At 44.3% G+C, this 26,350-nt stretch overlaps 1 protein-coding gene across 1 annotated transcript in view; it reads right to left on the reverse strand.

Annotated features, from left to right (window-relative positions):
* Positions 1–26,350, reverse strand: part of mbtps2 (membrane-bound transcription factor peptidase, site 2) — a 55,672-nt gene that overhangs the window by 11,336 nt on the left and 17,986 nt on the right. The window contains exons 7-10 of the mRNA XM_064941139.1: positions 25,963–26,143; positions 25,035–25,126; positions 18,283–18,505; positions 17,449–17,524 (exon numbers count right to left, since the gene is read on the reverse strand). Coding sequence (XP_064797211.1) covers positions 17,449–17,524; positions 18,283–18,505; positions 25,035–25,126; positions 25,963–26,143 — 572 coding nt within the window. The remainder of the gene's footprint in view (positions 1–17,448; positions 17,525–18,282; positions 18,506–25,034; positions 25,127–25,962; positions 26,144–26,350) is intronic.

The raw sequence follows: 26,350 nt of genomic DNA on the forward strand, positions 1-26,350 counted from the left end.
ACTGCAGAGTTCTGTCTTACTATCCAGGTCTGTGCCCCAAAAAATCCACCTGTCCAGAAATAAGTCTCTCACTGTTGCCGCTTGTTATAGACCACCCCTCATCACTATCAAATGCTCCCTAAAGAAATTCAGCGAGCAGGCCTCTCTAGACAACCTGGCCATGGTATCCTGGAAGGATATTGACCTCATCCCATCAGTAGAGGATGCCTGGTTGTTCTTTCAAAGTGCTTTCCTCATCTTGCCTTCATCTTAAAAAAGCATGCCCCTTTCAAAAAATGTTGAACTAAGAACAGATATAGGCCCCTGGTTCACTCCTGACTTGACTGCCCTTGACCAGCACAAAAACATCCTGTTGCGTACTGCATTAGCATTGAATAGCCCCCGCAATATGCACATTTTCAGGGAAGTCAGGAACCAATATACATAGTCAGTCAGGAAAGCTATGGCTAGATTTTCCAAAATAAATTTGCATCTTCTAATTCCCAAAAGGTTTTGGGACACTAAAGTCCATGGAGAAAAAGAGCACCTCCTCCCAGCTGCCCACTGCACTGAGGCTAGGAAACACTGTCACCAGCAATAAATCCACGATAATCGAGAATTTCAATAAGCAGTTTTCTACGGCCGGCCATGCTTTCCACCAGTCTACCCATACCCCGGCCAACAGCTCTGCACCCCCCACAGCAACCTGCCCAAGCCTCCTGCTTCTCCTTCACCCAAATCCAGATAGCTCTGAAAGAGCTGCAAAATCTGAACCATTACAAATCAGCTGGGCTAGACAATCTGAACCCTCGCTTTCTAAAATTATCCACAGCAAATGTTGCAAACCCTATTACTAGCCTGTTCAACCTCTCTTTCGTATCACCTGAGATCCCTAAAGATTGGAAAGCTGCAACAGTCATCCTCCTCTTCAAAGGGGGAGATACTCTAGACCCAAACTGTTACAGACCTATATCCATCCTGCCCTGCCTCTCTATAGTCTTCGAAAGCCAAGTTAACAAAACAGATCAGACCCTTTAAAATCCCACCGTACCTTCTCTGCTATGCAATCTGGTTTCTGAGCTGGTCATGGGTGCACCTCAGGTCCAAAACGATATCATAACTGCCATTGATAAAAGACCGTACTGTGGCGCCGTCTTCGACCTGGCCAAAGCTTTTGACTTTGTCAATCACCACATTCTTATCGGCAGACTCAATAGCCTTGGTGTCTCAAATGACTGCCTTGCCAGGTTCACCAACTACTTCTGTGTCAAATCGGAGGGCCTGTTGTCCGGACCTCTGGCAGTCCATATAGGGGTGCCACAGGGTTCAATTCTCAGTCCAACTCTTGTCTGTATATATCTAGCCCTTCTTTGGACACTGTGTTAACCTGTTTGGGGTAGGGGGCAGCATTTTCACTTTTGGATAAATAGCATGCCCAAACTGAACTGCCTCCTACTCTGTCCCAAATCCTAATATATGAATATTATTATTAGTTTTGGATAGAAAACACTCTGAAGTTTCTAAAACTGTTTGAATCATGTCTGAGTATAACAGAACTTATTTAGCAGGCGAAACCCAGAGGACAAACCATTCAGATTTTTTGGGGGGAGGTCACTGTCTTTTCTATAAGCTTTCATGGGGATTCCAGAATTCTAATCGACTTTCCTGCAGTTCCTACCGATTCCACTGAATGTCACCAGTTTGTAGAAATTGGTTGAGGTTTTTCCTTTGTGTAATGAAGAAGTACTATAGCTCAGAACGAGTCACTTCATGTGAACCTTTTGATAGAGGCGCGTAACCAGAAAAAATCAGTTTGTTTTGCTCCTGTATTGAACACAGATCATCCCGTCTTCAATTTGATCGATTATATAAGTTTACAAATACCTAAAGTTGTATTACAAAAGTAGTTTGAAATGTTTTGGCAAAGTTTACAGGTAACTTTTGAGATATTTTGCAGCGACGTTGCCTAAGTTGGAAGCGGTGTTTTTCTGGATCAAAACATGCCAAAAAAATTGACATTTTGGATATATATAGACAGAAATTAAATCGAACAAAAGAACCATTTATGGGACATATAGGAGTGACAACAAAAGAAGCTCGTCAAAGGTAAGGCATGATTTATATTTTATTTCTGCATTTTGTGTCGCACCTGCAGAGTTGAAATATGCTACTCTCTCATTGTTTACTGTTGTGCCATCATCAGATAATAGCAACTTATTCTTTCGCGAAAAGCCTTTTTGAAATCTGACATGTTAGCTGGATTCACAACGAGTGTAGCTTTAATTTGCTATCTTGCATGTGTAATTTAATGAAAGTTTGATTTTTATAGAAATGTTTGAATTTGGCGTTCTGCATTTTCCCTGGCTATTGGCCATGTGGGACGCAAGCGTCCCGCCTACCCCAGAGAGGATAACCAACCTCCAGATGAGCTTCAATGCCATACAACACTCCTTCCGTGGCCTCCAACTGCTCTTAAATGCTGGTAAAACTAAATGCATGCTCTTCAACCGATCACTGCCTGCACCCGCCCGCCCGACTAGCATCACTACTCTGGACGGTTCTGAATTAGAATATGTGGACAACTACAAATACCTAGGTGTCTGTGTAGACTGTAAACTCTCCTTCCAGACTCACATTAACCTCTTGAAACTCTAGGGGCGCAATTTCATTTTTGGATGAAAAACGTTCCCGTTTTAAACAAGATATTTTGTCACAAAAAGATGCTCGACTATGCATATAATTGATAGCTTTGGAAAGAAAACACTCGGAATTTTCCAGAACTGCAAAGATATTGTCTGTGGGTGCCCTAGAACGGGAGCTACAGGCAAAACCAAGATGAAACGGCAACCAGGAAACCAGCAGGATTTTTGAGGCTCCGTTTTCCATTGTCTCCTTATATGGCTGTGAATGCGAGAGGAATGAGCCTGCCCTTTCTGTCGTTTCCCCAAGGTGTCTGCAGCATTGTGACGTATTTGTAGGCATATCATTGGAAGATTGACCATAAGAGACTACATTTTCCAGGTGTCCGCCTGGTGTCCTCCGTCGAAATTGGTGCATCTTTTTCAGCTGCTGGTATTTTTCCATGCGATTCTGAGGGGAAAGCAGCCTTCCACAAACTGCATATCAATGAAGAGATATGTGAAAAAACACCTTGAGGATTGATTCCAAACAATGTTTGCCATGTTTCGGTCAATAGTATGGAGTTAATTCGGAAAAAGTTTGACGTTGTAGGTGACTGAATTTTCGGTTCGTTTCGGTAGCCAAATGTGATGTACAAAACGGAGCGATTTCTCCTACACAAAGATTCTTTCAGGAAAAACTGAACATTTGCTATGTAAATGAGAGTCTCCTCATTGAAAACATCCGAAGCTCTTCAAAGGTAAATTATTTTATTTATTTGGTTATCTGGTTTTTGTGAAAATGTTGCGTGCTAAATGCTACTCAAAATGCTAAACTAGCTTAGCATACTCTTACACAAATTAGTGATTTGCTATGGTTCAAAAGCATATTTTGAAAATCTGAGATGACAGTGTTGTTAAGAAAAGGCTAAGCTTTAGAGCAGGCGCATTATTTTCATTTTATTTGCGATTTTCAGAAATCGTTAACGTTGCGTTATGCTAATGAGCCTGAGGCTTTATTCACGATCCCGGATGGGGAGTATCAAGAGGTTTAAGAATCTCCAATCCAAAATCAAATCTAGAATCGGCTTTCTATTTCGCAACAAAGCCTCCACTCACGCCTCCAAACTTACCCTAGTAAAACTGACTATCCTACCGATCCTCGACTTTGGCGATGTCATCTACAAAATGGCTTCCAATACACTACTCAGCAAACTGGATGCAGTTTATCACAGTGCCATCCGCTTTGTTACTAAAGCACCTTATACCACCCACCACTGCGACCTGTATGCTCTAGTCGGCTGGCCCTCGCTACATATTCGTCACCAGACCCACTGGCTCCAGGTCATCCACAAGTCAATGCTAGGTAAAGCTCCGCCTCATCTCAGTTCACTGGTCACGATGGCAACACCCACCCATAGCACGCGCTCCAGCAGTTGTATCTCACTGATCATCCCTAAAGCCAACACCTCATTTGGCCGCCTTTCCTTCCAGTTCTCTGCTGCCTGTGACTGGAACGAATTGCAAAAGTCCTTGAAGTTGGAGACTTATCTCCCTCACCAACTTCAAACATCTGCTATCTGAGCAGCTAACCGATCGCTGCAGCTGTTCATAGTCCATCAGTAAATAGCCCACCCAATTTACCTACACCATCTGATCATTTATCACTCCAGTGTTAATCTGCTAAATTGTAATTATTCGCCTACCTCCTCATGTCTTTTGCACACAATGTATATAGACTTCCTTATTAAAAAAATATATATACTGTGTTGTTTATTGTTTACTCCATGTGTAACTCTGTGTTGCTGTCTGTTCACACTGCTATGCTTTATCTTGGCCAGGTCGCAGTTGTAAATGAGAACTTGTTCTCAACTGGCCTACCTGGTTAAATAAAAGGTGAAAAAAAAATGATATGCATATCCTAGCCTGAGTAGCAGGCAGTTTACTTTGGGCACGCTTTTCATCCAGACGTGAAAATACTATCCCAAAGAGGTTTAAAACGCAGAAAAACATATGGTTTTCTGGATGACATAGTACAATTGACTTGAACATGTTTTAGTATGTTTAGAACTATGAAAGTGGACTAGCATTAGTGACTAACATGTTATGGGTTAGATAAATCATTCTATGTGCAAATGTTTTTGTAGCCGGAAGTTTAAGTACATACGCGGACAGACTTTTTGCATAAGAGTGTGCCAAATGATAGGGTAACATGACTATTGTAGTGGAGCATCTGAAAGAGCTCAGTGGTGATTGGAATCCGTTTGGATGGGTTCAGTTATTATTTGGTGTGTATTGGGAGATGCAATATTTCATTGGATGATTTGTGGCTTAGTTCTCTCTTTTTTTTTACAATAATACTTATTGTGTTAAGAAATTGTGCAGCAAAGCCGTTGAAACTATTCTTGCCATTACTGACCGCTGAAGGAGAGGCCTCAGAACCCTATTTGCCCGATTTACTTCCTATGTCTGATTACAGGTCTGATTATAATCCAGAACATCGAGGTAAAAAACATTAAGTTAATGGTGCACCATGCTCACGGCAGGGGTGAATAATGTTCCCACGGTCGAGTTAAGGGCCTACCGTCCTGGTGACCCTGTGGCAATATGGACAGTCTCAACGAAGCTATTGCCTTGTGTGTGGTGAAAAAGTATTTACTGATGTTTAAATTCATACATTCCTTTCCCCCTTCTGAGAATGTAAAGGGTTGAAACTCAATGACAATGGAAGTCAATTACAATTGTAATATACTAAATGTAAGAAAGTATTTCCTTTTCCCACATGTTAACGCTTGTTTAATGAAAATGCTTGTAAGTCATGTTCTATTAGGTTGAGTCTTAAAAAGGGAAGAAATGTCATTGGAAATTACATAATTAGTCATGCTATCCTATGTTTTAATCTATAAAGAATTGTCTCGTTATATGCTAGTGTTTTTCCTAACCTGATACAAACTTGTCAGTGTGACTTAGTCATCAGACTGGGCGTAAAGCTAAGGTCCGCTTGGGTGTGACCGCAGCATGTGACATCCCGTGGGTTAACCATCTACAGAAAGTCACATGTATGGAAACTTACAGAAAGGTGCACATTATAGTATGTGTTGTTGTGTACGCAGTTAGCTCGAAGGCTCATCCGTCTATCAACCTTGTGCTATCTTAAATCTGCATAGACAACTAATTGCAATTTACACACAATCTGCTGAATGTCACATTGACAAAAATGATGCGCTTCTTTATAAAAGCTAAGAACCGAAACAGTTTGAGATTTAACCATATGCACTGTTGAGTGGATGGTTGATTCTCCATTTCTGCAAATCTTATAATAAAGTGTTGTTTGAAATAATCTGCAGTCTCTCTTCCTATAGAATTGCTACCACAGTGGACTCTAATCAAGTTGTAGAAACATCAAGGAAGATCCATGGAAACAGTTTCCAGTCTCAGTTTCCAGACTGCAATTTCCAGTCTCATCGCAGAGTGAATACTTTAAATTAGATTTTTCTGTTGTTTAAACTTTTTTTTTGCATTGTCATTATGGGGTGTTGTGTAGATTTGAGGGAAAATGTATTCAATCAATTTTAGAATAAGGCTGTAACGTGACAAAATGTGGAAAAATGAAAGGGGTCTGAATACTTTTCAAGAGTATTGTACATATACCAACCAGAAGCCATGAATTACAGGCAACATCAGCACTGAGCTAAAGGCTAGTGCTGCCGCATTCAAAAGAGTGGGACTCTAACCCGGACACTTATAAGAAATACCGATATGCCCTCCGACGAACCATGGAACCCTGACCTGTTCACCGGACGTGCTACCTTGTCGCGGACCTGCTGTTTTCGACTCTCTCTACAGCACCTGCTGTCTCTAACTATGAATGATCGGCTATGAATAGCCAACTGACATTTACTCCTGAGGTGCTGACTTGTTGCACCCTCGACAACCACTGTGATTATTATTATCTAACCCTGCTGGTCATTTATGAACATTTGAACATCTTGGCCATGTACTGTTATAATCTCCACCCGGCACAGCCAGAAGAGGACTGGCCACCCCTCAGAGCCTGGTTCCTCTCTAGGTTTCTAAAAGGTTCTGGCCTTTCTAGGGAGTTTCCTAGCCACCGTGCTTCTACATCTGCATTGCTTGCTGTTTGGGGTTTTAGGCAGGGTTTCTGTACAGCACTTAGTGACATCAGCTGATGTAAAAAGGGCTTTATAAATAAACTTGATAGATTGATCGATCAAAAAGGCAAAGCGGCAATATAGGACTAAGATCAAATCCTACTACACCAGCTCTGATGCTTGTCGGATGTGTTAGGGCTTGCAAACGGATGACAAAGGGAAACCCAGCCTTGAGCTGCCCAGTGACGCAAATCTACCAGACGAGTTAAATGCCTTGTATGCTTACTTAGTGGAAAGCACCAGCTGTTCCGGAAGTCTGAGTCTTCACTGACGTTTTCAACCTCTCCCTGACCCAGTCTGTAATAAATACATGCAATACTTACTATTGCTCCGTAGCACTCATTCGCATACCGACCCAACAGACCCACAAATGTCGCAATCACTTTTGCACTCCATGCGGCCCTTTCCCACCTGGACAAACGGAACAACTACGTGAGAATGCTGTTCATTTACTACAACTCATCGTTCAACACCATAGAGTTGAGCTTGGTTGGCTCTAACACAGAACACAGAAACGGCTGTGCGCGTGCGCCATCGTGCATAAATGTATTTTGTTCCTACACACCAAACGCGATCACGACACGCAGGTTAAAATATCAAAACAAACTCTGAACCAATTATATTAATTTGGGGACAGGTCGAAAAGCATTAAACATTTATGGCAATTTAGTTAGTTTGCACTTACTAGCTAATTTGTACTATTTAGCTAGCTTGCTGTTGCTAGCTAATTTGTCCTGGGATATAAACATTGAGTTGTTATTTTACCTGAAATGAACAAGATCCTCTACACCACCAATTAATCCACACAAAATGGTAAACCGAATTGTTTCTAGTCATCTCTCATCCTTCCAGGCTTTTTCTTTTCTTGACTTTATAATACGATTGGCAACTTTCATAAATTAGGTGATTGCACCACTAACCTCGTTCGTCTTCAGTCACCCACGTGTGTATAACCAATGAGGAGATGGCACATGGGTACCTGCTTCTATAAACCAATGAGGAGTTGGGAGAAGCAGGACTTGCAGTGCGATCTGTGTCAGAAATAGAACCGACTTCTATTTTAGCCCTTGGCAATGCAGACGCTCGTTGGTGCGCGCGAGCAGTGTGGGTGCAATAATTGAATAATATAGACTTCTAAATTTATTTTACAATGCTCGCAACGAGAGTGGTGTAGTCCGCCTGTAAACTAGGGATCCTGGGACTGCAACTGGATCCTGGACTTCCTGAAGGGACACCCCGAGGTGGTGAGGGTAGGCAACAACAGAACTACCACGCTGACCCTCAATATGGCGGCCCATCAGTGGTGTGTGCTTAGTGCCCTCCTGTAATCACTGTTCACCCACGACTGTGTGTGTGCACACAACTCCATCACCATTATTAAGTTTGCCAATGACCTGACGGTGGTAGGCCTGGACAACAACGGTGGAAGGCAGGACAACAACCTCTCTGTCAACGTCAGACAAAGGAGCTGATCGTGGACTACAGGAATGGAGGGCTGAGCATGCCCCAATTTACATCGACGAGGCTGTAGGGTCGAGAGCTTTAAAAGTTCCTCTGTGTCCACATCACTAAGGACCTATACTACATGGCCAAAAGTATGTGGACACCCCTTCAAATTAGTGGATTCGGCTATTTCAGCCACACCCGTTGCTGACAGGTGTATAAAATCAAGGACATAACCATGCGATCTCTATAGAAATCATTGGCAGTAGAATGGCCTTACTGAAGAGCTCAGTGACTCAACATAGGATGCACATTTCCAACAAGTCAGTTCGTCAAATTTCTGCCCTTCTAGAGCCGCCTCGGTCAATTGTCTCTCCTCGGTTGCAACACTCACGACCGAATTCCAAACTGCCTCTGGAAGCAACGTCAACATAAGAACTGTTCGTCAGGAGCATCAGGAAATGTGTTTCCATGGCCGAGCAGCCGCACACAAGCCTAAGATCACCATGCGTCAGGTGGTGTAAAGCTTGCCACCATTGGACTTTGGAGCAGTGGAAACTCGTTCTCTGGCAGTCTAACGGATGAATCTGGGTTGGACGGATGCCAGCAAAACGTTACCTGCCCGAACACATAGTGCCAATTCTAAAGTTTGGTGGAAGAGGAATAATGGTCTGGAGCCATTTATCATGGTTCCTTAGTTCCAGTGAAGGGAAATCTTAACGCTACAGCATACAATGACATTCTAGATAATTCTGTGCTTCCAACTTTGTGACAACAGTTTGGGGAAGGCCCTTTCAGCATTACAATACCCCCGTTCACAAAGTGGGGTCCATACAGAAATGTTTTGTCGAGCTAGGCGTGGATGAACTTGACTGGCCTGCACAGAGCCCTGACCTCAACCACATTGAACACATTTGGGATGAATTGGAACGCTGACTGCAAGCCAGGCCTAATCGCCCAACATCAGTGGCCAACCTCAATAATACTTGTGATTGAATGGAAGCAAGTCCCGCAGCAATGTTCCAACATCTAGTGGAAAGCCTTCCCAGAAGAGTGAAGGCTGTTATAGCAGCAAAGTGGGGACCAACTCTATATTAATGCCCATGATTTTAAAATGAGATGATTTACGAGAGTCCACACATACTTTGGCCAAATACTTTTGGCCATATAGTGTATCATGGTCCAAACACACCAACACAGTCGTGAAGAGGGCAGCACAACACTTCTTTCCCCTCAAGAGGCTGAAAAGATTTGGGCACTCAGATCCTCCAAAGGTTCTACACCTACACCATTGAGAGCATCTTGACTGGTTGCATCACAGTTTGGCATCCGCTTGACATCCAACCAGGATGGGTAGCCTAGTGGTTAGAGTGTTGGACTAGTAACCGGAAGGTTGCAAGTTCAAACCCCCGAGCTGACAAGGTACAAATCTGTCGTTCTGCCCCTGAACAGGCAGTTAACCCACTGTTCCTAGGCCGTCATTGAAAATAAGAATTTGTTCTTGACTGTTTAAATAAAGGTAAAATAAAAATAAATAAATAAAACCACAAGGCACTACAGAGGATAGTGCGTACAGCCCAGTACAAGCTCCCTGCCATTCAGGACCTATATACTAGGCGGTGTCAGAGGAAGGCCCACAAAATTGTCAGACTCCAGCACCCATGTCATAGACTGTTCTGTCTGCTACCGCACGGCAAGCAGTACCAGAGCGCCAAGTCTGGGACCAAAAGGCTCCTGAACAGCTTTTACCCCCAAGCCATAAGACTGCTGAACAGTTAGTCAAATGGCTACCCAGACTATTTACATTAACCCCATTTTTTTGTTGTGCTGGCTCTATGCACTCCCACTGGACTCTACCCACACACCCACCCACTAGACTCTACCCACACACCCACTCATACTACACTGACACCCCAACACACACTACACTGACACCCCAACACACCACAGTTTCTGTGAGCCAGTAATAGACGGCTTTTGTCCGATAAAAACAGAGATCTAGAGGCAGTATGCATTTTAAAAACAAACATATACTGCATTCTTTGAAACCTGAACTTATTAATATGACACGTTATTCAATCCCCACACTGCTCAGGCGTGTCAACGATCGTCTGCATAGCCAGGTGCTAAAATAGAACTTGGTTATTTGAGCGTCTGCGTTTGGTTCTATTTGTGATGCTTAATGCGCTGCAAGTTACGCATCTCACCCCCCCTCATTGATTTTTAAGAGCATAGACCCAATGTGGGTGACTGAAAGATGAACTGAGGTCAACACTGGTGGTGGTAATGCACCTTAAAGTTGGTTGACAACCACCATATGAACTCCAAAGAAGAAGAAGCCTGAAGGAGGAGAGATCACTAGAAACTGACTTGCTTTACCCTTTTACATTTACATTTACATTTAAGTCATTTAGCAGACGCTCTTATCCAGAGCGACTTACAAATTGGTGAATTCACCTTCTGACATCCAGTGGAACAGCCACTTTACAATAGTGCATCTAAATCATTAAGGGGGGGGTGGTGAGAAGGATTACTTATCCTATCCTAGGTATTCCTTGAAGAGGTGGGGTTTCAGGTGTCTCCGGAAGGTGGTGATTGACTCCGCTGTCCTGGCGTCGTGAGGGAGTTTGTTCCACCATTGGGGGGCCAGAGCAGCGAACAGTTTTGACTGGGCTGAGCGGGAACTGTACTTCCTCAATGGTAGGGAGGCGAGCAGGCCAGAGGTGGATGAACGCAGTGCTCTTGCTTGGGTGTAGGGCCTGATCAGAGCCTGGAGGTACTGCGGTGCCGTTCCCCTCACAGCTCCGTAGGCAAGCACCATGGTCTTGTAGCGGCAGGGAGCCCAGCCAACAGCGAGTTGCAGTAATCCAGACGGGAGATGACAAGTGCCTGGATTAGGACCTGCGCCGCTTCCTGTGTGAGGCAGGGTCGTACTCTGCGGATGTTGTAGAGCATGTACCTACAGGAACGGGCCACCGCCATGATGTTGGTTGAGAACGACAGGGTGTTGTCCAGGATCACGCCAAGGTTCTTAGCGCTCTGGGAGGAGGACACAATGGAGTTGTCAACCGTGATGGCGAGATCATGGAACGGGCAGTCCTTCCCCGGGAGGAAGAGCAGCTCCGTCTTGCCGAGGTTCAGCTTGAGGTGGTGATCCGTCATCCACACTGATATGTCTGCCAGACATGCAGAGATGCGATTCGCCACCTGGTCATCAGAAGGGGGAAAGGAGAAGATTAATTGTGTGTCGTCTGCATAGCAATGATAGGAGAGACCATGTGAGGTTATGACAGAGCCAAGTGACTTGGTGTATAGCGAGAATAGGAGAGGGCCTAGAACAGAGCCCTGGGGGACACCAGTGGTGAGAGCGCGTGGCGAGGAGACAGATTCTCGCCACGCCACCTGGTAGGAGCGACCTGTCAGGTAGGACGCAATCCAAGCGTGGGCCGCGCCGGAGATGCCCAACTCGGAGAGGGTGGAGAGGAGGATCTGATGGTTCACAGTATCGAAGGCAGCCGATAGGTCTAGAAGGATGAGAGCAGAGAGAGAGAGTTAGCTTTAGCAGTGCGGAGCGCCTCCGTGATACAGAGAAGAGCAGTCTCAGTTGAATGACTAGTCTTGAAACCTGACTGATTTGGATCAAGAAGGTCATTCTGAGAGAGATAGCGGGAGAGCTGGCCAAGGACGGCACGTTCAAGAGTTTTGGAGAGAAAAGAAAGAAGGGATACTGGTCTGTAGTTGTTGACATCGGAGGGATCGAGTGTAGGTTTTTTCAGAAGGGGTGCAACTCTCGCTCTATTGAAGACGGAAGGGACGTAGCCAGCGGTCAGGGATGAGTTGATGAGCGAGGTGAGGTAAGGGAGAAGGTCCCCGGAAATGGTCTGGAGAAGAGAGGAGGGGATAGGGTCAAGCGGGCAGGTTGTTGGGCGGCCGGCCGTCACAAGAAGCGAGATTTCATCTGGAGAGAGAGGGGAGAAAGAGGTCAGAGCACAGGGTAGGGCAGTGTGAGCAGAACCAGCGGTGTCGTTTGACTTAGCAAACGAGGATCGGATGTCGTCGACCTTCTTTTCAAAATGGTTGACGAAGTCATCTGCAGAGAGGGAGGAGGGGGGGAGGGGGAGGAGGATTCAGGAGGGAGGAGAAGGTGGCAAAGAGCTTCCTAGGGTTAGAGGCAGATGCTTGGAATTTAGAGTGGTAGAAAGTGGCTTTAGCAGCAGAGACAGAGGAGGAAAATGTAGAGAGGAGGGAGTGAAAGGATGCCAGGTCCGCAGGGAGGCGAGTTTTCCTCCATTTCCGCTCGGCTGCCCGGAGCTCTGTTCTGTGAGCTCGCAATGAGTCATCGAGCCACGGAGCGGGAGGGGAGGACCGAGCCGGCCTGGAGGATAGGGGACATAGAGAGTCAAAGGATGCAGAAAGGGAAGAGAGGAGGGTTGAGGAGGCAGAATCAGGAGAAAGGTTGGAGAAGGTATGAGCAGAGGGAAGAGATGATAGGATGGAAGAGGAGAGAGTAGCGGGGGAGAGAGAGCGAAGGTTGGGACGGCGCGATACCATCCGAGTAGGGGCAGTGTGGGAAGTGTTGGATGAGAGCGAGAGAGAAAGGATACAAGGTAGTGGTCGGAGACTTGGAGGGGAGTTGCAATGAGGTTAGTGGAAGAACAGCATCTAGTAAAGATGAGGTCGAGCGTATTGCCTGCCTTGTGAGTAGGGGGGGAAGGTGAGAGGGTGAGGTCAAAAGAGGAGAGGAGTGGAAAGAAGGAGGCAGAGAGGAATGAGTCAAAGGTAGACGTGGGGAGGTTAAAGTCGCCCAGGACTGTGAGAGTTGAGCCGTCCTCAGGAAAGGAGCTTATCAAGGCATCAAGCTCATTGATGAACTCTCCGAGGGAACCTGGAGGGCGATAAATGATAAGGATGTTAAGCTTGAAAGGGCTGGTAACTGTGACAGCATGGAATTCAAAGGAGGCGATAGATAGATGGGTAAGGGGAGAGAGAGAGAATGACCACTTGGGAGAGATGAGGATCCCGGTGCCACCACCCCGCTGACCAGAAGCTCTCGGGGTGTGCGAGAACACGTGGGCGGACGAAGAGAGAGCAGTAGGAGTAGCAGTGTTATCTGTGGTGATCCATGTTTCCGTCAGTGCCAGGAAGTCGAGGGACTGGAGGGAGGCATAGGCTGAGATGAACTCTGCCTTGTTGGCCGCAGATCGGCAGTTCCAGAGGCTACCGGAGACCAGGAACTCCACGTGGGTCGTGCGCGCTGGGACCACCAGATTAGGTGGCCGCGGCCACGCGGTGTGGAGCGTTTGTATGGTCTGTGCAGAGAGGAGAGAACAGGGATAGATAGACACATAGTTGACAGGGTACAGAAGAGGCTACGCTAATGCAAAGGAGATTGGAATGACAAGTGGACTACACGTCTCGAATGTTCAGAAAGTTAAGCTTACGTAGCAAGAATCTTATTGACTAAAATGATTGAAATGATACAGTGCTGCTGGAGTAGGCTAGCTGGCAGTGGCTGCGTTGTTGACTTTGTAGGCTAGCTGGTAGTGGCTGCGATGTTGACACTACACTAATCAAGTCGTTCCGTCGAGTGTAATAGTTTCTACAGTGCTGCTATTCGGGGGCTAGCTGGCTAGCTAGCAGGTTGATTGCGTAACGTTACCTTAAAAGAACGACAATAGCTGGCTAGCTAACCTAGAAAATCGGTCTAGGCTACACAATTGTCTTAGATACAAAGACGGCTATGTAGCTGGCTAGCTACGATCAAACAAATCAAACCGTTGTACTGTAATGAAGTGAAATGAAAATGTGATACTACCTGTGGAGCGACGTGGAATGTTGACCGGGTAGTTGGAGTTCAATTCGGTAGAGGTTGGCTAGCTGTTGGCTAGCTAGCTAGCAGCATTTCCTACGTTAGGACGACAAATAGCTGGCTAGCTAACCTCGGTAAATTAAGATAATCACTCTAAGTCTACACACTTATCTGTGGATTAATTGTCAGAGTAGAGGACCTTGTGCATTTCAGGTAAAATAACAACCCAATGTTTATATCCCAGGACAAATGACCTAGCAACAGCAAACTAGCTAGCTAAATTGCCATAGATGTTAAAGGCTTTTCAACCTGTCCCCAAATGAATATAGTTAGTTCAGAGTTTGTTTTGATATTTCAACCTATGTATCCTGATCACAACTGGTGTGGTTGGACAAAATCAACATGTGCGCGATGGCGCAACGTATCTTATTAGATCTCCTCTCTTTCTAAATTTCTAACAGATAGTTTCATATCGGCCGCATAAAACTGCTTGCATGTGAAAACACTTTTGACGATGGTGTTTTCCCACTAATTGCATTATGGAACAAACATTCGCCTGTCGCATACTGCATTGTGCACATTGCTGTGTTACATTGTGAATAATAATATTTTATCAACATTTTATGACAAATACATTTTTATTTGATTTTGAAGTTCGCTTGGCATTACTAGCAAAGTTAGCGCGGGGTTGCTAGCAACGTTAGCGCGGGGTTGCTAGCAACGTTAGCGCGGGGTTGCTAGCAACGTTAGCGCGGGGTTGCTAGCAACGTTAGCGCGGGGTTGCTAGCAACGTTAGCGCGGGGTTGCTAGCAACGTTAGCGCGGGGTTGCTAGCAAAGGTAGATGGAGTTCTCTAATGTAGAGAATCAAATAATCTGTAGGGACTGAATGGCATGGAGGAGGATAACATGCACCAGTAGTTCCGCTGTTTGGGTTCTCATCACTGATTATTTAGACGTGGAGACTTACTGGAACTACCAATTTCTAACACGTATAGACCCAGAATGAAATCAGAGATTACTAGCTAGTTAGCTTGGGGTTGCAAGCGGGTTAGTTGTTGCCATTTAGTTAGCTTGAGGTTGCAAGCTAGTTAGCTGCTAGTTAGCTAGCTAGATCACTGTGTTTTATTTCATTTAAAGTCAATGTAACGTTACCACACCATATGAATCATGACAATGCCGACTGAGGTGAAAGGAGCAGAATAACAAATTAAACCAGGTATGAGGTCACGAGGGGTGTTGTGCTGCGGGAGCACAGAGGAATGCCCTTTTCTTTCAATTTGAAAATACTGGTAAAACTATTTCTGAAAGTTCTGATAAATTCTACTTAATTACCACAAACAAATACATGAAATACAATAGAATGACAAACCAAATAAATATGTATAGCTTGTAGGCAAAGAGGTATGTAAATGGTGGTTTCTTTCCTGTCTTCTCTCTGGTGGTGACGAGAATGATAAAGAACTGTAGGCTACATGTGCACTGGGGAGACCCGTGGAAGCTTGACCACTTTCGCCAATCAGAACATTGAAAATAATCTAAATTAACTTTAACTGCCTTGATGTCCATAAAACTGCACGGACCCCCTCTTATGCAATGCGACACCGTTCTGCAGAGGACACCCAAACCAGAGGGGCCACCGCAAAGCCCAAGGAGCCTGACCCTCTCTGGAAGTTCCTGTAGCCCTACTGGGTATAATTAGCTTATACTGGCTATTGGTTGAGACGCAGGGCATGTTCTGGGGCGGCAGGGTAGCCTAGTGGTTAGAGCGTTGGACTAGTAGTAAGTTCGAATCCCCGAGCTGACAAGGTACAAATCTGTCGTTCTGCCCCTGAACTGGCAGTTAACTCACTGATCCTAGGCAGTCATTGAAAATAAGAATTTGTTCTTAACTGACTTGCCTAGTAAAATAAAGGTAAAATTAAAAATGTAATTAAATAATGATTAATGAGTATTTTACACAACAAAACCAAATATAATAGCATAGTAGGCCTGCTATTTTACACCAAAAATACCTCATTTCTAGTGAGATTTTAGGATGGTTAGTTGAAGCTGAATAGTCAAAAAAATGTCTCATGCACCAAAACCCAACATAGTGGACCACTAGGCAGGATATATGCTTTGATTGAAACTAAATAGAAGAAAGGCTAATAGTTAACACCATCTGTCCTCATTTGCTCATGAAACAGTCATTCAAGAACACATTTCACTCGTGAAAAATGATCATTTATGACAGTGATGGCCTATTTTGAAATGAGGAATACCTACCTTGGTGTTTGAAGGTATTAAAGAAAGAAATTATTGAGACAATAGACCTGTGTGGGCATAGTCAGACATTGCAATTGGAGGATGCATTTTATGCATATTCTATCATGATAGGCTATTCAATAGGCTACATCTGTCAGTACCAGCTTTGATTTAGGAAATTATGATTTACATTTGAGTAATTTAGCAGACGTTCTTATCCAGAGCCACTTACAGTAGTGAGTTCATACCTTTTTCATACTGGTCCTCCGTGGGAAACAAACCCACAACCGTGGCTTTGCAAGTGCCATGCTCTACCAACAGAGCCACACAGAACATTTAAATGTTACTAAAAAATAAATAGCACTACAACACTGAAAGTCACCAACAAAATGTTATGTTGCTAGCTAGCTAGTTAGCTGTGGTTTGCCAGCTAGTTAGCTGTGGTTTGCCAGCTAGTTAGCTGTGGTTTGCCAGCTAGTTAGCTGTGGTTTGCCATCTGCTTGGGGCAAAGATGTTAAAGAAAGGAGGAGATAGGAATCCCAATGAATGATGGAACATATAACACCGAACCCAGCAGACTGTCAACCAATTGCGTTCAAGTTGTCATGCTGCGTCAGTTGGTTGCTAAGCTAATCGGCAAGCTATCCCTTCGACAAAGTCAGGGTATGAGTCGAGAAAGTATGTAATGTCACGAATCCAAAGCTATACCATTTTTCAGAGAACACCATTGAAAATTAGACCCTGGTCTCAATTGGGTTCCCCTGATTAAATCAAAAATAAAATATACGATATTACAGAGAACAAGTTAATTATCTCAAATCTTGGAAAAGATTTGTAATGTTGTGCTCCTTGTTCACGAATTTCATGCTGATGTTGGGTTTTTGAGCTAGCGCCCAATTGATTCCCATTCACTCCATGAAGGAGTGCTCTCCTTGTTGTAGAATGCACCGCATGGCCCATTGACAATGCATCGGTAACGTAAACAATGGCCGTTAATTTGATTCCAATGGAGTTTCCCTATCTCCCACAAAGTAGATCTGCTCTGGGTTGCTAACTAGTTAGCTGCGGTTGCTAGCATGGTAGCTGTGATTGCTAGCGAGTTAGCTGTAGTTTCCTAGCCGCTTCAGGTTTGTTAATTTCCAACATAGCCATAATATGGAGTCTGAATGTACAAAAGGATACTTGCAGAAGGTCTCCATGACAACAGGTAGGTCCAGGTTCAGGAAGCCGAAGCGAGGAGCAAAGTTGGTCAGACTGACTGAGGAGGACAGAACAGGCATTAAGACAGACAGACAGACAGGCATTAAGACAGACAGACAGACAGGCATTAAGACAGACAGACAGACAGACAGGCATTAAGACAGACAGACAGACAGACAGACAGGCATTAAGACAGACAGACAGACAGACAGACAGGCATTAAGACAGACAGACAGACAGACAGACAGGCATTAAGACAGACAGACAGGCATTAAGACAGACAGACAGACAGACAGACAGACAGACAGACAGGCATTAAGACAGACAGACAGACAGACAGGCATTAAGACAGACAGACAGACAGAGACAGGCATTAAGACAGACAGACAGACAGACAGGCATTAAGACAGAGACAGACAGACAGGCATTAAGACAGACAGACAGACAGACAGGCATTAAGACAGACAGACAGACAGACAGGCATTAAGACAGACAGACAGACAGGCATTAAGACAGACAGACAGACAGACAGGCATTAAGACAGACAGACAGACAGGCATTAAGACAGACAGACAGACAGGCATTAAGACAGACAGACAGGCATTAAGACAGACAGACAGGCATTAAGACAGACAGACAGGCATTAAGACAGACAGACAGGCATTAAGACAGACAGACAGGCATTAAGACAGACAGACAAGCAGACAGAGTTATGGTTAGTTGGTCAGACAGGAGGGACAATAACAGGACAGACAGAGGACAGTGTCTGTGTTAGGGTTAGTTGGTCAGACAGGAGGGGCATTAACACACACTGACCTGCATATTGGAGGTGAGGAGGGTACCCCACAAACAGCATCTGTGTATTGGGAGGATGAGTAAGACGGATCAACCTGGTCTGGTTCTCCAGTGAAGGTGTGACACAGACACTGGGTGAGTGTGTGTCAGGGTCTGTGTCAAGATGTGTGTGTGTGAGGCAGTCTGCGTTGCTGCGACACACACGGCTGCCAGACAGCATCTTACGAGCCGGGAGACACGCATACTGAAACACAACCAGCAATTAGTCCAATATCTGTGTGTGTGTGTGTGTGTGTGTGTGTGTGTGTGTAGGGCTGTACCCCACCCTCAAACCCTGGCTCGACCGAGAGTCGTTTGTTCTTTCAACTAATCGGTCAACACTTTGAAACGTGTATTTTGCCATATATAGACACACCCTGTGTTTGATTAAATTAACTCTATGCACTGAGCTGGTCTGATGCTTTAAGCACTGTGTGATTAAATTAACTCTATGCACTGAGCTGGTCTGATGCTTTAAGCACTGTGTGATTAAATTAACTCTATGTACTGGCTGGTCTGATGCTTTAAGCACTGTGTGATTAAATAATTAAGACATGGAGCCTGAGATGAAGATAAGCAGAAAATAAAATCTGGACCATCCATCGTCCTGCCTTTACGCTCGTTAAGTTACTAGTAATAGGCTACACCATGGGTCAGCAAGCTCTTCCATCAGCAACTGTGTATTATCATTTCTAGCGACCTGCGTGCCAGTTATGATTTTCATGGAACAGTTTTATTTCAACTATAATAACATATTCTTCAAAATCACTGTCGTGGTTATGCTAAATTAAATCTAAATGAAAATGATCAATGCAAAAGCTAAAATGTATCATTTGAGCTAACCTTTTTCCTAACCTTCCAATCGGCTCATTCACCCCCCTCCTCTCCCCTGTAACTATTCCCCAGGTCGTCATTGTAAATGAAATGTGTTCTCAGTCAACTTACCTGGAAAAACAGGGATACATAAAAGTATAAAATAAAGACCAAATTCTCCAAACCAGCTACGGAAGTGTACATTCCAGTCATAGCTGTAGTCCACCAAGTGAGAACTCTATGCATGGTCTATATTATCACCTATAGTCTAGCTAAATAAAGGTTCAATTATTACTATTATTTCAGCATAGACAGTTTTGCTAGCACAGACTGGAATATGTTCCGGGATTCTTCCGATGGCATTGAGGAGTACACCACATCAGTCACTGGCTTCACCAATAAGTGCATCGATGACATCATCCCCAAAGTGACTGTACGTACATACCCCAACCAGAAACCATGGATTACAGGCAACATCTGCACTGAGCTAAAGGGCAGAGCTGCTGCCTTCAAGGAGCAGGACTCTAACCCGGACGGTTTTAAGAAATCCCGCTACACCCTCAGACGAACCATCAAACAGGCAAAGCGCCAGGCAAAGCGCCAATACAGGACTAAGATTGAATCGTACTGCATCGGCTCCGACGCTCGTCAGATGTGGCAGGGCTTGCAAACCATTACAGACTACAAAAGGGAAGCACAGCCACGAGCTGCCCAGTGACACAAGCCTACCAGACGAGCTAAATCACTTCTATGCTCGCTTCGAGGCAAGCAACACTGAGGCATACATGAGAGCATTAGCTGTTCTGGACGACTGGGTGATCATACTCTCCATAGCCAGACGGATTACCAGGACGGGTGCTCCGGACATGTGCTGAACAACTGGCAGGTGTCTTCACTGACATTTTCAACATGTCCCTGATTGAGTCTGTAATACCAACATGTTTCAAGCAGACCACCATAGTCCCTGTGCCCAAGAACACCAAGTTAACCTGATTAGATGACTACAGACCCATAGCCATGAAGTGCTCTGAAAGGCTGGTCATGGCTCACATTAACACCATTATCCCAGAAACCCTAGACCCACTCCAATTCACATACCGCCCCAACAGATCCACAGATGATGCAATCTCTAACTCACTCCACACTGCCCTTTCCCACCTGGACAAAAGGAACACCTACATGAGAATGCTGTTCATTGAATACAGCTCAGCGTTCAACACCATTATTGCCAGCAAAGCTCATCGCTAAGTTAAGGACCCTGGGACTAAACACCTCCCTCTGCAACTGGATCCTGGACATGATGACAGGCCGCCCCCCCCAGGTGGTGAGGGCAGGAAACAATACACCCGCCACACTGATCCTCAACTCTGGAGCCCCTCAGGGGTGCTTGCTCAGTCCCCTGCTGTACTCCCTGTTCATCCACAACTCCAACACCATCGTGTACCACAACAGTGGTAGGTCTGATCACTGACAATGACGAGACAGCCTATAAGGAGGTCGTCAGAGACTTGACTGGGAGCATCACCGCCTGGTATGCCAACTGTTTGGCCTCCAACCGCAAGGCACTACAGAGGGTAGTGCGTACGGCCCAGTACATCACTGGGGCCAAGCTTCATGCCATCCAGCACATCTTATACCAGGCGGTGTCAGAGGAAGGCCCTAAAAATGGCCAAAGACTCCAGCCACCCTAGTCATAGACTTAACTCTGCTACCGCACAGCAAGCGGTACCGGAGCGCCAAGTCTAGGTCCAAAACAGCTTCTACCCCAGAGCCATAAGACTACTGAACAGCGAATCAAATGGCTACCTGGACTATTTGCATTGACCCCCCCCCCTCCTTTTAGACTACTGCTATTCGCTGTTTATTATCACTTCCTCACTAACTACATGTACATATTACCTTGTACCCCCGCACATTGACTCAGTACCGGTACCCCCTGTCCATAGCCTTGTTATTGTACTGTGTTACTTTTGATTATTTTTTACTTTTGTTTATTTGGTAAATATTCTTTCTTGAACTACATTGTCGGTTAAGAGCTTGTAAGTAAGCATTTCATGGTAAGGCCTAAACCGGTTGTATTCGGTGTGACAAATAAAGTTTGATTCGATTTGACACGATTTGATATTGAATAAGGTACTGACACTGACCTGTATATACAACCACTCCAGTACCCCTGGACATTGAATAAGGTACAGACACTGACCTGTATATACAACCACTCCAGTACCCCTGCATATTGAATAAGGTACTGACACTGACCTGTATATACAGTACCAGTCAAAAGTTTGGAAATACCTCGTCATTCCAGAGTTTCTTATTTTTTTCCCCTTCTGCATTGTAGAATAATATTGAAGCAATCAAAACTATGAAATAACACATATGGAATCATGTAGTAACCAAAAAAAAAAAAAAAAGTGTTAAACAAATCAAAATATATTTTATATTTGAGATTCTTCAAATAGCTACCCTTTGCCTTGATGACAGCTTTGCACATTATTGGCATTCTCTCAACCAGCTTCATGAGGTGTTCACCTGGAATGCATTTCAATGAACTGGTGTGCCTTGTTAAAAGTTAATGTGTGGAATTTCTTTCCTTCTTAATGCGTTTGAGCCAATCAGTTGTGTTGTGACAAGGTAGGGTTGATATAAAGAAGATCGCTCTATTTGGGAAAGACTAAGCCCTATTTGGGAAAAGACCAAGTCCATATTATGGCTAGAACAGCTCAAATAAGCAAAGAGAAATGACAGTCCATCATTATTATCATTATCTATATTATTATCAATATTATTAATATATTATTATTATCCATATTACTATCTATATTATTATCAATATTATCATTATCTATATTACTATCTATATTATTTATATTATTATCATTATCTATATTATTATCATTATCTATATTATTCTTATTATTATCTATATTTATATTATTATCATTATCTATATTACTATCTATATGATTTATATTATTATCATTATCTATATTATTATTATCTATATTACTATCTATATTATTTATATTATTATCATTATCTATATTATTATTATCAATATTATGATTTATATTATGATTATTATCTGTATTATTATCATCATCATCACTGCGTTGTTGAGAGCGCTCAAGGTAAGACTTTCATTGTACTGTTTTAAACCTGCTATATCCTGTGCCCTAACCCTGTGCACGTGATGAATAAACTTTGAAAAGGCCAGATTTGTTATAATAATAATGAATTATAATGACAAAGTATTATTAATCATCTGAAAAGTGTTTGACAGCATTGACGGATTCAGGCCTGGAAGTATGTGATTTTAGGGGCAAGGCCTTTTGCCCTTCAAGAGGTGCCCAATCTACTAGGGAATCCAGGCCTTCTGCGAGGGAACCGAGCCATTAACAAACAGCCAATTAAAATGATTCAAAACCGAAAAACTCCAGATATTTTGTTAAGACAAATGTATAGGTGTAGGTTATATACACATACACCGATGCTGACATGAGGGAGGCACCAGAAAATATACTTTAAAAATATAAAGTATATATACAAAAGTATGTGGACACCAGTTCAAATTCATGGATTTGGCCATTTCAGCCACACCTGTTGCTGACAGGTGTATAAAATTAAGCACACAGCCAAGAAAGCTCCATAGACAAACAGTGACAGTAGAATGGCCTTACTGAAGAGTTCGGGGACTTTCAAAGTGGTACCGTCATAGGATGCCCCGTTTCTAACAAGTCAGATTCGTCAAATTTCTGCCCTGCTAGAGATGCCCCGGGCGACTGTAGGTGCTGTTATTGTGAAGTGGAAACATCTAGGAGCAACAACTGCTCAGCCGTGAAGGACACACAAGCTCAGGACACACCCCACACACCCATACAAGCGCACAGAACGGGACGCCGAGTGCTGAAGGGCGTAGAGCGTAAAAAACGCCTGTCCTCAGCTGCAACACTCACTACCAAGATCCAAACTGCCTCTGAAAGCAACGTCAGCACAAGAACTGTTCGTCAGCAGCTTCATGAAATGGGTTTCCATGGCCAGCAATGCCAAGCATCGGCTGAAGTGGTGTAAAGCTCACCGCCATTGGACTCTAGAGCAGTGGAAGCACGTTCTCTGGAGTGATGAATCACGCTTCACCACATCAGGCAGTCTGACGGACGAATCTGGGTTTGGAGGATGCCAGGAGAATGCTACTTGCCCAAACGCAGAGTGCCAACTGTAAAGTTTGGTGGAGGAGGAATAATGGTCTGGGCTGTTTTTCATGGTTCGGGCCCCTTAGTTCCAATGAAAGGAAATCTTAACGCTACAGCATACAATGACATTCTAGACGATTCTGTGCTTCCAACTTTGTGACTCTACCACCCATAGGACCCTTTCCATCATCCTCCCTCTATGGGATATACTCTACCACCCACATGACCCTTTCCATCATCCTCCCTCTATGGGATATACTCTACCACCCACAGGACCCTTTCCATCATCCTCCCTCTATGGGATATACTCTACCACCCACATGACCCTTTCCATCATCCTCCCTCTATGGGATATACTCTACCACCCACAGGACCCTTTCCATCATCCTCCCTCTATGGGGTATACTCTACCACCCACATGACCCTTTCCATCATCCTCCCTCTATGGGGTATACTCTACCACCCACAGGACCCTTTCCATCATCCTCCCTCTATGGGGTATACTCTACCACCCACATGACCCTTTCCATCATCCTCCCTCTATGGGATATACTCTACCACCCATAGGACAAGCCAGCACAGGTGAAACACCTACTGACTAAAGAGATGGACAAGCCAGCACATTTACTGACTAATGAGGTGACACCAATCGGTGTGCTAAAGGTCAAACCTCAAAACATAAATGGAAAAACCAAAACCTGTAACAGCTGGGAGAAGGGAATTATTATATTATATTCTGCCCAAGGGCACAACGGCAACTTTGGCATCAAGGAATGGATTTGGATTTTATTGCGGATCTACAAAAACGACCTCTCCAGAATCCTAATGACAGAAAACCGTTGCAGTGACGGGACTTTAACCCCTACAGACATCCCCTGATGGACATATTTATACATTTTGGTGCATGTCAGGTAGCCGAGGTCTACCTCTATGTGTAATTAGGTCAGGTAGCCGAGGTCTACCTCTATGTGTAATCAGGTCAGGTAGCCGAGGTCTACCTCTATGTGTTACACATAGAGGTTGACTCCAATGCTTCCCACAGTTGTGTCATGTTGACTGGATGTCCTTTGGTTGGTGGACAATTCTTGATATACACGGGAAACTGTTGAGCATGAAAAACCCAGCAGCATTGCCGTTCTTGACACAAACCGGTGCACCTGGCACCTACTACCAAACCCAGTTCAAAGGCACTTCAATATTTTGTCTTGCCCATTCATCCTCTGAATGACACACATACACAATCCATGCCTCAATTATCTCTAAGCTTAAAAATCATTATTTAACCTGCATCCTCCCGTTCATCTACACTGATTGAAATGGATTTAACAAGTGACATCAATAAGGGATCATAGCTTTCACCTGGTCAGTCTGTCATGGAAAAGGCAAGGTTTCATAATGTTTTGTACACTCACTGTATGTAATGGAAAATTGATAGACTACCAATCAAAGGGTAAACAATTCACACAATGAAGTTATGAAATAATGAATGAGCAAGAATTGGCGGGAGAAGGTGCATTCTGGAGACCCGCCTTCTGAGTCTTAATCCCGTTCCTATTGGACTGTACCATACCTGCAGCCTCCTCAAAGGATTTGTCTACGGACAGGGGAACGGCTCAAACTGGTGTCACATATATTTGCGACCGCTCGACAAACAGGTTATCAACCAAACAATCGACCAGTCAACTAAATGGGGTCAGCCCTATGTGTGTGTCTGTTTGTGTGTCTCACCTTCTTCTCCTGTAGTTTGGTGTAGGAGAAGCAAAGATCAGTCAGACTGTTGTTACTGCAGCATTCTATAGAAGTATCCAACCTCCTGTAAACTACAGTGAGAGATCAGACTGTTGTTACTGCAGCATTCTATAGAAGTATCCAACCTCCTGTAAACTACAGTGAGAGATCAGTCAGACTGTTGTTACTGCAGCATTCTATAGAAGTATCCAACCTCCTGTAAACTACAGGGAGAGATCAGACTGTTGTTACCGCATCATTCTATAGAAGTATCCAACCTCCTGTAAACTACAGGGAGAGATCAGACTGTTGTTACCGCATCATTCTATAGAAGTATCCAACCTCCTTTAAACTACAGGGAGAGATCAGACTGTTGTTACTGCAGCATTCTATAGAAGTATCCAACCTCCTGTAAACTACAGGGAGAGATCAGACTGTTGTTACTGCAGCATTCTATAGAAGTATCCAACCTCCTGTAAACTACAGGGAGAGATCAGTCAGACTGTTGTTACTGCAGCATTCTATAGAAGTATCCAACCTCCTGTAAACTACAGGGAGAGATCAGTCAGACTGTTGTTACCGCATCATTCTATAGAAGTATCCAACCTCCTGTAAACTACAGGGAGAGATCAGTCAGACTGTTGTTACTGCAGCATTCTATAGAAGTATCCAACCTCCTATAAACTACAGGGAGAGAGGGAGAGGACAGAGACAAAGAGAGGAAGAGGAGAGTGAGAGAGCGAGAGGAGAGAGTGAAGCATTAGTAACATTGGTGTGTGTGTACCTCGACCGTGGGCCCAGCTGGGATGCAGGGTGTGTGTTGGGACACAGTATTCAGTCTGAGATGTGTGTGTGTGTGTGTGTGTGTGTGTGTGTGCCTCGACCGTGGGCCCGGCATTCAGTCTGAGATGTGTGTGTGTGTGTGTACCTCGACCATGGGCCCAGCTGGGTTGCAGGGTGTGTGTTGGGACACAGTATCCAGTCTGAGGTGTGTGAGTGTGGATTGTGAGACAGGAGTTCCAGTCCTCTACTGTTCTGACATCACAATCCTCCAGCCCGGTCACCATGTCACCTATTGACAGACCTCTAGGACCGTCTGCAGGAGAGCCCTGACACACACACACATACAGAGAGAGAGGTAACAATCTAGTGTTTGTTAACTTACAAGAGGGCTAAACCAGTTTGTTCACACAAACACACTAGAGCTGGGACAATAAACTGAAAATGATCGACAAAGGAATTTAGCTGATATCGTTCATTATAAGTAGCATATACTAGAGAAATGTCAAGTTTGAAATGAAATACGTTTGTTAATC

The sequence above is a fragment of the Oncorhynchus masou genome, chromosome 28 (assembly GCF_036934945.1).
Source record: "Oncorhynchus masou masou isolate Uvic2021 chromosome 28, UVic_Omas_1.1, whole genome shotgun sequence".
Lineage (NCBI taxonomy): Eukaryota > Metazoa > Chordata > Actinopteri > Salmoniformes > Salmonidae > Oncorhynchus > Oncorhynchus masou.